At 44.5% G+C, this 16568-nt stretch overlaps 1 protein-coding gene across 5 annotated transcripts in view; it reads left to right on the top strand.

Moving 5' to 3' along the window:
* LOC137422676 (adhesion G protein-coupled receptor L4) overlaps nt 1-16568 on the top strand; it is a 258586-nt gene that overhangs the window by 205596 nt on the left and 36422 nt on the right. For 3 of the 5 annotated variants that reach the window (XM_068109372.2, XM_078770677.1, XM_068109386.2), the window contains one exon: nt 3866-3957. The exons of 1 other annotated variant lie outside the window; for it this stretch is intronic. In XM_068109372.2, the coding sequence (XP_067965473.2) occupies nt 3866-3957 (92 nt within the window). Of the gene's footprint in view, nt 1-3675; nt 3958-16568 lie in introns of those variants that run through there. One more of the 5 variants, XM_068109382.2, reaches the window with a different exon arrangement.

Genomic DNA, 16568 nt, shown 5'->3' with positions numbered 1-16568 from the left:
TAATATGACAGAACCTTTGTTTTTGATTCAGAACCTAATATATCCTTTTAAATCAGGAAATAAAAAGAAATGGCAAAATTATTGACAAATTGACAATAATTTTGTCAATTATTGTCAAAGGATTATATTGAAATAATCTCTAATAAAGACTCTAATAAAGACTTAATATTTGGTATCACAGCCTTTGGACAAAATAACTGCAGTCAAGCGCTTCCTATAGCCATGAACGAGCTTCCTACACCTCTCTACTGGCAGTTTGGTCCACTCTTCTCATGCAAACTGCTCCAGTTCTCCCAGATTTGAAGGGTGGCTTCTCCCAACTGCTGTTTTCAGATCTCTCCCACAGGTGCTCAATGGGATTTAGATCTGGACTCATTGCTGGCCACTTCAGAACAGTCCAGTGTTTTGTCTTGAACCATTCCTTGGTGCTTTTTGAAGTGTGTTTGGGGTCATAGTCCTACTGCAAGACCCATGACCTTCGACGGAGACACAGCTTTCTGACACCGGGTTGAGCATTGCACTCCAAAATGCCTTGGTAATCTCCTGATTTCATGATGCCATGCACACATTCAAGGCACCCAGTGCCAGAGGCAGCACAGCAACTCCAAAATATCACTTAACCTCCTCCATGTTTGACTGTAGGGAAGGTGTTCTTTTCTGTGAAGGCTTCATTTTGTTTTCTGTAAACATAGAGATGAAATGCTTCACGAAAAAGCTCTAATTTGGTCTCACCTGTCCACAGGACATTCTCCCAGGAGGATTTTCGCTTGTTCAGGTGTGTTTGGAAAACTCCAGTCAGGCTTTTTCAGCAGAGGGGTCCTCCTGCGTCTGCCATAGAACCCCCTTTCATTGAGTTGGCGACGGATGGTGCGAGTTGAAACTGTGCTACCTTGTGTCTGAAGGTCAGCTTGAATCTGTTTGGCAGTTGATCAAGGTGCTTTTTCCACCATTCGAACAATCCTTCGCTGCAATATTGAATAAAGTTTTCTCTTGCGGCCATGTCCAGCGAGGTTGGCTGCAGTGCCATGGGCCTTAAACTTCCTGATAACATTGCGTACGGTGGACACAGGAACATAAATGTCTCTGGAGATGGACTTGTAACCTTGAGATTGTCCTTGCTTGGCTTCAATCTTGTGTCTGACCTCCTCAGACATTTCTCTGTTTTTCTTTCTTTTCTCCATGCTCATTGCGGTACACACAGTGACACAAAACAGCAGAATGACTCATTTTCTCTATTCAAACTGGTTGAATGAGTGATTTTTATATTGCAGGCACATGCAACTCACCATAGGTGAGTTCAATTCTTATCCATCCAATAAGCTAAGATTTAGTAATCTTTTCAGCGTTTTTTTTTTTTTTTTTAATACAGCAAACCAACGAAATACATATGTGGATATCAAAAGATTTTTTTATTTCGACAATTTCCTGGAAGAAATGGTGCATTATTTGAAAAAACTGCAAGGGTGCCAATATTTTTGGCCACGACTATGTATATATGTCCCTGCCATGTTGCATATTAGTAATTCTGAGTCTCTCACGGGTCTCGGGTCTCGGGTCTCGGGTCTCGGGTCTCGGGTCTCATGTCTCGGGTCTCATGTCTCGGGTCTCGTGTCTCGTGTAAAATGTCTCGTCTCGTCTCGTCTCGTCTCGTCTCGTCTCGTCTCTCTCTCTCTCTCTCTCTATATATATATATATATATGGAACCATTATTCCATTGTTCCTTTACCTATATATTGTTGCGCAACTCCAGTTAACACCAGAGTTGCGGATGGCCTAAACGGTCTTATTCGAAGGCAACTACCAAACACGGACTGTACTATGACCGCGCAGGAGGAAGAAGGAAAATGGAGGCTGCGGCAAAAGCTTACGTTCAGCGCACTGACGTAGCTCCGGTCCTGTAAGGGGATTAACTCCAGCGGGCACAGGTTTAACGGGGAATAGAAAATAATACAAGGGTTTATTAAAGGAAAAAGCAAGGACAGGAAAATACGCGCCGATAATAAAATAAGGTAACTAAATTTGATCCCACACACTGACTTCAGAAACAAGAACAAAGGAATGGATTAACAAAAGAAACACGTTCGTTATGTGGGTTTGTGGTGTGCGAGCTCATCTGTCTCTTGTCGTCTTGTCTTTGGCTGCCGTCCAACACGGCTCCGTTCGGCCCCGATGCACCCACGAGGCCTCGCTCCAAGCTCCACAAGCGCCGATCGCCCACACACGTGGTAGGCCCCGTTCCAAGCTCCGATCCTCTCGCCGCCCACGAGGTCAGTGCACCCGGCACCACGCATCCAACGCAGGCCAGCGAGCTCCACACAAGGTCGACCCTCAACTCGAGCGCGAATGCAGAACGACGAAGAACGGCAAAGGGGGGACGAGAGCGCAAGTCCACTGCCAGAAGCAACTGCTCTGAACCAACTGCCACGCAACTGCTTTGAACCAACTCAGACTCGCGTTCGGCGCTCGCTGATCTCTTTTCCCAACTCGACCAACTGCCGCGCAACTCACTCACTCGGCGCAACTCCCACTGCCAGACTCAACTGCTTCTCTCCAAAAGCAACTCACTCTCCTCTCCAAAGTCCTGCCGCCCCTCGTATCACTCCGCGGCAGTGACGTCAGCCTTGGCGCACCTCCCAATCAGTGGCCTCCACCGAATCACAGGCCTGTGGTGTCGTCATAGCACGTGGCACTCGAGGTGGATAGGCCTGTCGGAGGTGTAAATGGCGGCGGCCATGTGGCGGTGTCCCGGCCTGGTTTCCTTTTTCCGGTTCTCTGTCACAGTCATGTCAGGGAAGGGCGTTATTTAGTGTTGCAATAGGGACCTATCTATGGTGTCTACAGGGTATGCGTGCCAAAAGGGACAAAGGTTTGGCTAACCAGGTGAGGACACACAGGGGCGCTACTCTTTAATCCCTAACTCTACTTAACACACGAACCTCCTGGTAGGTTCACAAGTATACATCTCAACCCGACAAACGCCTACACATACTAACTTAAAGGTACATAGTGGGTTCTAGCTATCGCGACATCTCGAAGCATGTTACCTATTCAGATCTAGCTGCTATACATATTGCTCTACCCCGCCAGACATAACAATATATATATATATATATATATATATATATATATATATATATATATATAAGCAAAGATTTGCGGTTGGGAGTAAATCCAAATGACTCCATGGTAAGATCTCCAACCTTTAATTGAACAAACAATGACTCAACGTTTCGATTAACAACATGTGACAAAGCCACACGCCTCCGTTAATCTTCCTCAAGAGTGATAAAATCATCTCAATATCCCCTTATATGCAAAGTGGGCGGGGTATATGCAAAGCGGTGTGGGCAAAGCTGGACAGCCAATGAAACCGTATCACACCGCTCTCGTGAACGGAGACGTTACTGACCAAATTCAAAAATCAACCGCATATTAACGGCTCAAAACAATCCTGTAAGCAATGCTGGATTATAACTCAAGTGTTTAGAAAATCAGGAACAATCATTACATTTAATTAAAAGTTACAGTTTTAATTTAATTTACAATTTAATTGTTTACAAGTTTATGATTTACAAGTTTGAACATATTATGATTGTGACATAATAAATTTGAAAGAGGATTGCTAATTATAGTATCACATATTCCTCAACCCCCTCCCCACCCCTCTTCCCCAAGATTTACTGCCCGATCATCAGCTTACTGCGAATCACCTTGGTCCTTTCTTCAACATTGCTGCTGCATTTGTACCTTACAATCCACCAGTGCATCCATTATCTTAATCAAGCCATAAAAATGGTTGAAAGTATATTCAGTCAGTGCACTAAAGTTGTTTGTTTTTGAGTACGTTTACCTTTTTCTTATCCAGATGAATACCATCATGCTTTTTATCACCATGGGAAAAATGTGTAATAATTTTGGTTTGAAGAGACCTGACACCACACCACGTGAGAACCTCAGGTGCGTGTGATCCCTGCCGTGTCCTTTTTTTTCAGGAGGGATTGTGTTTAGCAACATTCCTCATCCTATGCATTGTTGTGTGCAATTTGATCCTCATATTCGAAATGGGATGTGACTAAATCATGAGGCTCCATGTTTTCTTCCATTTATCACGTGGCATTATTCAGGTTGTTTCTGAATGAATATTTAATTGGTGGATTGAGTAATCTGAGTGTCTCTATTTATTTTCTGTTAATCAATTATATTATCCTTCCTCAAAGTTCCAGTTCAGCATTTCAAAAAATATATCATCATAGGGATGTGTTCGGTGCTCAAAATGCTTCAGAATGCATGCACAATTTTCTGAAACAATTTACCAATAATGACAATATCAAATTTCAGTAGCGCAGAGATGGGGATTTGCAATGACTTGTGTGTGTGTGTGTGTGTGTGTGTGTGTGTGTGTGTGTGTGTGTGTGTGCGCGCGCGCGCGCGCCTCCGTGTTTGTGTGTGTGTGTGTGTGTGTATGTGTGTGTGTGTGTGTGTGTATGTGTGTGTGTGTGTGTGTGCGCCTGTGTGTGTGTGTGTGCGCCTCCGCGTGCGTGCATCCGTCCATCCATCCGTCCGGGCCATAACTTTTTTACCATTTGAGCAATTGCCATTAAATTTTCACCAAGGCTTTATTATTTGAATATGGAGAAGTCAAATTAATAATTTGGTTAAAAGGTCAAAGGTCAGCATCACATAAAATCGTCAATTTTCATCAAATTGACCTGAAAATTTAAGACTTTGCATAATGGGTCACTGAATTGGTTCAACAATCAAAAGCTAGCATAGGAAACAATGGGTTTTTTTTAAAATCAAAAGGTCAAAGGTCAAAGTTGCATAAAATGTTCACCAAAAATCACCAAGCATTCCACACTAATTCCAAACCATTTATGTCACACACCAAATATCTTGCACACCTTTGTGCTTACACACCTTTTTCCATACACTTCAACACAATTCCACTTTTTCTCAATACGCAATTCCTCACACATACAGCATCATCTATCTAACTGCTTTTCCCCTAAAACTCGTGCTTCCCCGTCATCCCATTAAACTATGCACTCCCTTCGTCATTATCAACCATCTAAGCTACCTACGTCCCCACTATAGTTCAGATGTCACTACTTAATTCTCATGTCTTCTACAGTCTTCTAATTCCCTACCAATTATCCTAGCCCTCCCTCGGCTAGCTTTGGTGCCCCATGGAGGCAACCATGGCCGGCACCCCCATGTGCCTGTAACTGCCACCCCCCTAATCTAATGCTCATGGGCCCTGACCATGTGAGGAATGGTCAAAATACCATTCCCCCACATAGGGTACACTATCCTCATCCATCCACTACACTTGAGCCTCTTTATTTGGGTATACATTGTCATGGCTCGACCTCGAAAGGCCGAGCGATCCATGCGGTTGGTTTGTCTCCTGTAGGTTGGGTCCGTCCGGCATTTTCGATCCATGGGGAGGAGGCATGGATGGGCTGAGGTTCAGGGGCCCATCTCAGCACGGGGCCTCGTGGTCCCACGCACGATGGCCCAACCGCCCACGGTCGGAGCACCGCAGCCGCAAAGGTGCGCGGCTCCGAAATCTCCTACCTCCCCTTGAACCTCGCCGATTGCCTTTACTGCCACGGCGCGGCACCAACCATACAGGGTGGGGTCCGGCACGGGTCGTGCATGGCGGTCCTTGTGAAACTGCCGCACCACTGATCCCGGCCGGTCCCTGCCGCCTAGGGCTCACATCGGCTACATCGCACTAAACGCTACCCCGGTCGGTGTCGATGCTTGAGCCACGTTCTCACCACTCGCGACCCACTCCGCACTCGCACACCGAGGCGTCCCTGCACCTCCCATACATTCTGTTACTGCACACTCTCCTTTCACGTCTGCTGGTGTGCATTCTCCCTCGCACACCGTACTCGCACCTGCACACCTAGGTGCACTCATACCTTCCACACAATCCGTTACACACTCTTCCCGCACACAGTCTGTAACACCCATGGGTGTGCACTCTCATGTTGCACACCCAATCATCGCACACCCTCGCGCACACCCTGGCACACACTCTTCTGTTACACACTCAGTAACACCCCCGGGTGTGCACTCTCTTGTTACACACCCTGCAACACACTCTGGTGTGCACTCCTGCACACGCTCTGTAACACACTCTCCTGTTACACACTCTTCCCGCACACATTCCGTCATACACTTTTCTCGCTCACACTCATGCTCCGGTGCACACTTTTCTCTCACACATGCGCCAATCGCCCTCGTACACCGCACAATGGACCTTCCACGACCGCCCGGGTTTCTTTTCTCTCCCAAGCGCACCAAAAACCCATTCGTGCCAAACACATTCGCGCCATTAATTCTACTCACCCTGGGGACCTCCTTCTCCGCCAGCACCTGTAAACTTTCCATTGAGTTAGCAGGCCCGACATCACGATGCAAATACAAACTTTGGGTGCATTCCCAAAGTCTCTCACAGCGTCTTCACGCTGTTAAAAGCTGAAAGCCTCAACTTTGTGTTTGCCTCTAAATCTTGTGTCCCAAACCCATCCCTCTATGTACCCACCATACCCAGTCGTACCCAGCTGCTCCTGGACTCTGTGTCCTTTTCTCCTGACAAGGTGGAAAAGTTTCTGTCAACCCTCGACTCTGATTCTGCAACTGGTCCTGACGGCATCAGCCCACGGGTCCTAAAATCATGTTCTTCCGCTCTTTCACTCCCTCTTTCTCTTCTCTTCACCCTCTCTTCTCTTCACCCTCTCTTTTGCTCAAGGTCATCTGCCATCTGCTTGGAAATCAGCCAACATCACCGCTTTGCACAAAAAAGGTGCAAAAACAGATCCTAGCAACTACAGACCAATCAGCCTTCTCCCAATTATCAGCAAAGTCATGGAATCCATCATTGCTTCAGATATGAAATCTTTCCTCTTCTCCAATGGCTTGATCTCTGATCATCAATTTGGTTTCAGACCTGGTCACTCTACTCTGGACATGCTGCTTCTGCTTTCTCAACAATGGATGGAGGTCCTCAATGCCAAACAGGAAATTAGAGCTGTCTCCCTTGACATTTCACGTGCCTTCGATACGGTCTGGTCTGCTCTGCTCACCAAACTCTCCTCCTTTGGTATCCATGGAAATCTCCATGCATGGCTGGCGGACTTCCTCTCTGGTCGTAGTCAACATGTGGCCCTGAATGGGTTTCTCTCATCTCCTCTTCCTGTTCAGGCTGGAGTTCCCCAAGGTAGTGTTCTGGGCTCTGTGCTTTTTCTGGTCTTCATCAATGATCTCTCTGACTCTCTTGAAAATCCTCTCTATCTCTTTGCTGACGACTCTACTCTCTGTCGCTCCATTCCTCATCTCTCAGATCGGCAGTCTGCAGCCTCCTCACTCTCTGCAGACCTAGACAAAATCACAGACTGGGCAAACAAATGGAACATGTCTTTCAATCCTGCTAAATCTCACACTCTTACGATGTCTCTCCGAAAAGACCGACTGGACAACCCTCCCATCCACTTTCTGCATAATCCTCTCCAAGAAGTTCTGTCACTCAAACTTTTGGGTCTCACTATTTGCCATGATCTTTCCTGGGAAAACCACATTTCCAAGCTGGCCTCCAAAGCCAGTCGCCGACTGGGCATCCTCCGTCGTGCGAAGTCCTTCCTCGGCACACCTGAGCTCCTCACCACATACAAGGCTTTCATCCGCAGCTCAATGGAATACTGCTCTCCCCTTTGGTCTGGTGCTCCTGCCTCACACCTAGCTCGTCTTCACGCTGTTGAAACCAAAGCGTTCAGAATCATTGGAATCTCCCGTGATGAAGCTAACTCCAAGGGCCTTTCACTCACTGACCGCAGGCAGGTTGGTCGTCTTTCCGTCTTCTACCGACTCCTCTCTGGCCTTGCCCCCCCAGCTCTCTCTGGGCTCTGTCCCACAAATATTCCGACAGGTCACACAAGATCTGCCTGCAACCCTCTTATGGTTAAACTGCCAAAATCAAGACTTTCTGCTCACCTTCACTCCTTCATTCCTCTTTTCTCCCGCCTCTGGAACAAACTCCCTCACTCTCTTCAATCCCACTCCACCCTCCAGGTCTTTAAAACAGCTGTTCACCACCATCTCTTATCCTCCCCCATCCAAAACCTTGATCTTTTCTCCCCTCCTCTAATTTCGGTCCCCTTGTGTTTTATACCTCTCCCCCCCCCACCCCCCTTCCCATGCCTCCTCCCCCCAAGCCCTCTCCCTCCCACACTTCTCCCTGCTCTCAAATGTTGTGGTTGTGTGCTTCCCCTTCTCTCCCCATCTTGTCTTCCGCTCCCTCTTTTTGTATATTTTGTTTGTCTGGTTGATTTGTTTGTGAAGTAAATGTTAGCTCTTTCACGAGCCTCGATTCAGTATACAAAAAAAATAAAAAATATAAAAATAAAAATCTCTTTCTCCCGCGATTCATTTCCTATCTCCCCCGTCTCTTCGGCCCCAATTGTTTCTTTAATTTCTATTATTTCTTCGATGACCGCCGGCTTGCATGAAATTTCATCTTCCAATTCGACCTTCCCCGGCGCTCCCAACATTTCTTTATCCAATTTGACGATCGCCGGGTTTTCTACACCCAGCGTCGCGATTTCTATAGCCCCCGTCAACTTAGCTGCACTCCGCCCAAGCTCACTCTCCACGTGCTCCTCACATCGCTTCACCCCGTTGCGTCCCATTGCGACCTCCTCGCTCAACCTGCGCCTTATGTCCTTGCCCGCTTTTTTCGTGTCCTTCTTCGACACCACCCTAAATTTTTCCAATTGACCACCCATTTTGTCTTCCAATTTTTCCATGTTACACCTGGCCTCATCTCTCTGGGTGTCCATTTTCCCACTTAGCTTTGCAGACATTTGGATTAGGTATTATTCGATGTCGAACTCGGGTCGCACAGCGGGCCCGGCTGCCACCGCCACGTGCGAGGCGCCGCCATTTTCTACCCCTGCTGCCGCCCCTCTTCGGCTTCCTCCTCTTCTACCAGCTCTTCCTGTGGGTCCTGGGTTATCAATTCTACCTCTTCATCTACCTCATCTAATAACCCCACCGGCATTCGACCGCCTTGGCTAGCCATGGTACGAATATAAATTTGGATCTTAAATTAAATTTCGGTCGCTCGTAATTTCGAGAATTTTGGTGTCCAAAAATTTTGTCCATGGTTCCAAATCCCCACTCCTGACTACCAATTGTTATGGTTTTCCGCCGCCCTTCCTACCCTTACCAAGGGGGGATTAAGCCCCTTGTTCTTTCTGGGCCGGCGTAACCGAGACTTGAAACGCCTCTTCCGGGCAAATGCAAGGTAGGGTTTCGGGTCCAAGTCTCGCACGTACCTAAATACCTGCGCCGCCACGGAAGCGGGGAACCAAGCCTCACACGAGCCACGTGTAATTTGAGTACACCGAGTGGATTGCGTACTACATGGTCCGTGCAGTCACCGTTAATATTGGACCCCGATTAGAGCGGTTCTATTCGTACCATGCTCAGTCAATGATGGAAAACACGAGATGGTCGAATAAAGGAATAACAGATTTAATTATTATTTACACAAGTATGTACAATTTGGTAGAAAGCAGACACAGAGCAGAACTTAAGCAGTCTTACACTAAAGCCCAGACACAGGCCCGATCACACTCACTAAGGGGAATTGCAGACAGGATGCTGTTCACGCGCTGCCTTGGTCATCCAGGAACGGCGGCCCGGCGTGCTCTCCACGGTCCCAGCACGTCCCGCGAAGATGGCAAGCAGGTGGTGGAAAGGATCCTCGCAGCGCGTCTCTCGAACAAAAGGCAGATGATGAGGGAGGAAGGCAGGAAGGAATGTACGCGTCTCTCGGCGCGGCTGGGTGGTTCCACAGCGCCTTTAGTAACCAGCGTGCTATCACTCGCGTAACCCAATGCAATAGAGGCTCAGCTCAGAGGCTCAAGCTCAACCGAGCGTCACTTCAATACGAGCGCTTATACCCGGTTCATGCGCGTCTTTCTCCGATCTCATAACTCTCATCAATACTCGAACCTCTCCGCACTCAACTCCTGCTCACCCCGAACTTCTGCTTCAACTGCGCTCCCCGAACTTCACTAGCGGTGGGGGCCTTGCGCGACGGGTTTTATTGCCACGCCCTTAACCTTCTCGAACGTTCCAACCACGCCCTGTCACGCACTGCTGCAGCCACACCCTCTGAGCCCTGATTGGCGGCTCGCGCTTACCGTCAGCCTCTTCGCCGCCCTCTTTCGGTCCCGACTCGACCCACCAGGCCCGCCTCGTGCTAATTCGCGCCAAAAAGCCAAAGGCAGCACAAAGAGGCGGAAGAGGCATAAGGCATTGGAAGCGGCATAAGGCAATGGAAGAATGGAAAGGACCTACTCTCATTATTCTATGCAACGCAAGACTAACACAGGAAAAGGACTATTCTCACACATACTATGAAATAACTGAACGATCGCGAGGCTACGTGTTGTTGTGTGGAAACTATGAGGGGGAAATTTAACCTTTATTGTACAAAACTCAAAACCGCAACAATATAAAAGTCATTCTAAGTACTGGTTCACTCACTCACTGATATATATGTTTATTACCTTCTGGGTGGGTGAGAGCTGAAAATTTGAATACTGATTCAAATTGAAGCCAATATCCCTGGAAAAATCACAAAAACATTGGAAAATTTCCATAAACGAAAATATCCTTAAATAATAGGCTGCTTCAGACTTGGCCTGCTCACTATAGGTCATGTGACCCAAGACAATGGGATGAAATGGAAAACCAAATAATACATTGGAGTCCTCAGAAGGAACCCAAATAAGCAAATGACAAAGATGGAGTCATCAGCAGGAACCTGGTAAGGATTCAGGTTTCAGCCGCTAGTCCTCAATCCTCAAACCCATCCAGCCACAGCCAAGTGAACCTTCCAGAAAAATCTCTGCAAAGAATTCACTTCTGCTTGGACAGATAGATGAAGAAAGAGAGAAATAAAGAGGAAGCAAGAATTAGAATGATTAAGGAGCAATGTGAAAAAGTAGAAAGAAATGTGAAAAACAAAGATCCATAATGCCTAGCCCTAACTCCGAGCCCTAATTCCTAGCCCTATCTCCTGGCCCTAACTCCTAGCCCTAACTCCTAGCCCTAATTCCTAGCCCTAACTCCTAGCCCTAACTCCTAGCCCTATCTCCTAGACCTAACTCCTAGCCCTATCTCCTAGCCCAAGATCCTAGCCCTAACTCCTAGCCCAAGATCCTAGCCCTAGCTCTTAGCCTTAGCTCCGAGCCCTAACTCATAGCCCTAACTCCTCGCCCTAACTCCTAGCCCTAACTCTTACTTACACTTGAACTGGTTGCTCGGCAACGCTAACAAAAGCCTCTTCCACATATATATTTTATAACCTTTGCCGTATTTACATTTAAAATAATTACTATAGCTGTAAACTTTCCAATAAAGAGCCTGCTCTAATCACTAATTCTTGATTTACTCGAGTTATTTAGCTGTTTGCAGAATGCAACCACGATGGGGTGTTAAACAGTCAAAGGAGACCGGACTTTATACGTTCGAAAGCAATTATAAGTGATTCTGATGTCTATGTCTCTGATCTATGATGTGCTAAAGTGTTAAAATATTTTAAATATTGCCAATTTCAAATTAATTTTAGTAATTCACACTCTGTTGATTGCCAAGTAATCGTAGTTATGATAGCGCAATTTAAACATGGCATATTTGACAACATTGCATTTTGGGTCCATGACACGTCATTTTTTGGTTATAGTGGGGTGGCTTAGCCCAAATATTCAAAAGAATTGTGCATTTTGTGAAACAAGCACCAAATTTGGCACAAATGTACATTAATATGTTGCGAACATTTTCAGATATTGGGCCACTTGAAATTCCGTAATTTTATTTTTCAAATTTTTTCAAATTTCGTAATTTCAAATTTTTCGGGTGACACCGTCACAATTTCGGTCTTCGAGGCCGGCCGATAGGCAAAGTGTGACCGGAAGGGACGAGGTTCTCCTGACCACGTGGCCCTCGATCTGGGAAGCGAGAGGCGTTCCATTAGTGGACGCGCCCCTCACGCCCGACTTTTGGGCGGCCCCGGCAGGCCGTTTGTTTTGACGTTCCGTGACAGGCCCCGCACCCCCACCTCCGGGCCGACCGGAAGCTTGTGCTGAGTACATCATACCTGAACAACTCAGTGAGGCAGAACACAGCAGTGCACACCAGGGTGACCCCTTCAGTGCATAAACCAATTAACCTGTCCACTGCAGGGCATATAGAAATGAAGTTATTTTCTGCATATAATAATAATATAAGTTCAGTTCTATATAACAATTTCTGTTATCACCACTACCACTACAACTACCACTACTACAAGCTTTGTCTGGAATTTTGTGGACTAACAGACAAACAGACATACAGACAAGCTGGGATCAAAACATTACCTCCTTCCACCATTGAGTGTAGAGGTAAACATCATGGAAATTATATCATGCCCTAGATTTAATTCATGCTTACCCGTGTATTTGCTTCACTGGTTCACAAGGTCTTTTGCATACATGTAATTCAGACTCTCGTCTTCATTGCTGATGTCAGGGAATTTGTACTGGGGGACTCACAGGACTCCAAAGACCGGACACAGGTTACAAAGGTCTAGTTTATTAAACTGTATTCACTTCATCCAATTACCAAAATGATACCGCATAATATAATGGATCAGGTTAACTCTTTTCGCTGGTCCTTCTCTCCATCCGACACTCCCGTTCGGTCAGCGCTTCACGTAGCAAGTTCTCGTTCATTCCATCGTTCCGTCGGGCAGGGCTTCTGAGGACAAGTGTACTTTACTCAACGTTTGCTCTCGTTATATCGCCAAACTGGACTTAATCTCCTCTCCGCTAATGTCCCGAGGTCATGCATCGCACCGAGTCCTGGCATCAGCTCGCTCCCCTCCTGCTGTGTAAATGGAAATCACAGCAGGGGGGGGTGCTCTAGCCTGGGGCCTTGACCAGGTGTTTCAAGAGATTACATTGTTCATACACATAAAATGTATCTGCTTTGTTACCAGGTTAATTAATAAGTTACCAGGGCCAATCAATATGTTACACTGAGTTACACTTCCACAATTCCCTCATCTTTTTGTTTTTGTTTATATTAACCATTAATCTAAACATCAATATAAGTAAACAATCAATCTCTTTGGTAATCAAATTCCCTTAGGCATACACCGTCATCCTGCAAGAATCACAAAACATTTCGTTGGTCATTGACTTCTTCCATATCGTTCAATCTATTGCATTTGCATCACAAATATATTTTCAAAACAACACTTCACCATCACCAAGATACAACAATTTCACTTCATTTTCAAGTTTTGTACAGCATCTGCACCATCTGGCAAAAAACGTTTGCCTCCACACAAATGTTGACTTTGTTTGAAAGGAAGGGCTGATCACTTGTGTTTGAATCCAGGTATGAAGCATTTTCTCTTCATAGCTCCTGCACTACTTCGTGTAGGATTTCGCTGTTGTGGTAACACTGCGGAGTCATAGACTGACCCTTCTCTCCATGTAGCATTCTTGCCACTTTTTGCTGTGAACCATGATTGGCCAGCAAGATGTGGAACAGGGATGCCGGATGCATCCACACTGATGTTGGGACCATGGTGTTCAGGTCATTCATGGTCCTTACCAGGAGCAATCCAGCAGAATCGTGCACAGCTGTTGTGACAAGGGCACAGCCGTTTTTTGCAGCTCCATGCTGGTTCCCCGGACGTTGGTGAAGTAATAACATATGTCCCCGCATTTCACAGAGGTTGCAGGTAAAATGTCGTTGTCCTGCAACTTCTGATGTGGTGAATGTTCGAAGTCTTCGAACAAGAGTAAGTGATCGCCTTTCTTTCATATGTTGCAGTGTGATCCAGGCAAATGGTCACATAAATTTCCTTGGTGAAGGTAAGCATTCATCTCCAAGTTACACGGGAGAATGTCTTCATCATTCTTTGAGAAAGAGGGTGTATGCCACGATTAACTTCATTTTTTAGCCACAAATTTTCTTTCTTTCTTCTTCCCAATTCCGTTAGCAATCCCTCCAAAATGTGATCTCGTCTTATCCTTATGCTCAGTCATATCTGAATCTGCTTTCCGCACACACTGAATCAGATAGGGTACATCTTACCATGAAATCAGCATAATCATGTATATCTTCCGACAGTTTCACATTCAACAATTTGTTGTTTTTCCTTAACACAAAAAGTTATATTCATTTATATGCGTCACACAAATAATATTCAATCAGGTATGTATTTTATTACTAAACTAAGAATAGCATTGTATATGATTACAATCACACACGGGAATACCTAATTCCCAACAACAATTTTCCCAAACCAACAAATTAAGCATAATGTATTATTACCATAATTCCTCTCCACTTTTTCTTTTCCCTCTTTTTTTTTTTTTCCTAACAGTGTGTCACTCGTGGTGATATGAGTTCATTGATATTGTAATTGACACAACTCATAACATTGTCGTTATGCCATTATCTTAATTCTACTGTATTCATTTGCAACATCACTTGATTTAGTCTTTTAATCTCAGTATTTATGTCGCCATAAAAGTCTTCCTTTTCTGGTTCCACATTTCTTTCCTCATTTGTCACTTCATGCGTTATCATCGTGTTGTTGGTTACCTTATTCAAACACACCGTCACTAAGGCTTTCAAGCAAGCCACCACTAAAACAATTGCCAATATAACTACTAAACCAACAAACAAGTCTGCTACTCCTTGTATATATTCATATCTATGACATAGTTATATGTCGATGACATTTAACATTATATACCAAACTAACAAGCTTCCTAAAAGGTAAATAAAGAAAATCCCTTAATATGTAACATAATCAGATTATTTGTCTTACCCTGATCCCCCTATCTCCCGGGGTTGAACTCAATCCCCTGATCATGAGTGTAGTTGTGATACATTTTTTCACTCATGCTGTATTAATATCAGCAGGTAATTGTATGTCATGTAGGCAAATAAATGTCACTATTCCAAGTAGGAATATCACATGTTGAAAATGTAATGTTTATCAATGCAAGGGGTGTTAAAATGTAATTCAAATGACTGTAAATCATGACTATCATTTTTCTACCACTGAATGTTCTGCTGGGCTGCTAGGTGCAGCCTCATTTTCTGTGGGATCGTCCACCTTAGCCCCATGTGCTTGCTTGCAATGAGAGGCATGAATCCAACTTTCTATTTTGGGTCCATATTTGTTTCTATTCTTATCAATCTCCTATGGTTTATCAATTCGTTCCAAGATACCGCAACCAAAGGTTTTAACCAAAGCTCTACCAAACTATTTCCAATGTGAACAAAATGCCAGTGAAACAATGATTCGAAGGATTAACTTCAAGGGGTCAATAAATTTATTCTATAGCCAGATCTAATTTTCCTATCCAATAGTTTGCCTTGCCACATGTCATATTATAACACCTTAATAAACCTTCGAAAAAATGTTTCCCATCTCAACAAATTTCCTTTTTTACAAATAGCCATGTGTAACTTACGTATTTAACTACAATTTCCTCTCAATTTGTTTGGCCTAACTGGCCGCAAAAGTGGCTGCCAGCATGCAGTACCGTTTTTATCTACCAAGGAAGTGTTCCACACAAGACCTCTACCAAAATGTTGTTTGCAAAAACAAATCTGGGATTTCTGATTACATGGATGCACACTCTCAGGACATTTTCAGGCTGCTGTTAACAATCCACTATGATGACTTAATTCCTTTACCCACAATCAAATAATTAGTACAAATTGAGGATATTATCCCTATCACATTCTTTTATAGATTCATTATGTTGGATCTAATTTTTTCCAATAATTTTCCACTGCTGTAAGGCGGAACAATAGCTCTCATAAGTCTTAGTAATATCGTACTTAATTTGCCCAGCAGGGAATAATTTATTTACTATCCTTTCTCATCTGTTAACCAGTGACTTTGTTTAAACTCCAGAACTGAAAACCCACAATAGTTCAAACCAGCAAAATTTTCTTTACTCTTTTCCCATATCATCTATGCCTAAAACACATCCATACATACAGCACAATTTATATGCTGATAAAATTCAAGTTTATATATATAAAATCCATGAGCAGAGTATTCTGGGAAGTCAGTGTAAGACCTCTCCCAAATTTGGATGATTTTGTACTTCCTCATTTCCTTTTATGAAGCTCATATCCATAAATAGATGTTATTCTCATATACATTCTATCAAAAATGGAATCCCAAAATTACTCACAATTTTACTATTAATTAATGGCTGCTCATAACCCAGCACATCAAAAAAATTTTTTTATATTCCATTTCCCTTGACAAAAGAGATAATGTTCATAATCAAATTATATTTCTATTTTATTTTACGGATTCTCTGGATATTCAATCCCATCCACATATTCCAATCCCATCCACATATAACTATCCATTTCCAGACAGGCACACTGTCGGTGTCAACAATCTTGTAAGATTGATACACAAAAACACACACACACATGCATTATGCATATTTGTTTGC

Source organism: Myxine glutinosa, chromosome 1 (assembly GCF_964187855.1).
Source record: "Myxine glutinosa chromosome 1, kmMyxGlut1.1, whole genome shotgun sequence".
NCBI lineage: Eukaryota > Metazoa > Chordata > Myxini > Myxiniformes > Myxinidae > Myxine > Myxine glutinosa.
The sequence above is the reverse complement of the archived record's forward strand: the minus strand, read 5'-3'. Positions and strand labels throughout refer to the sequence as shown.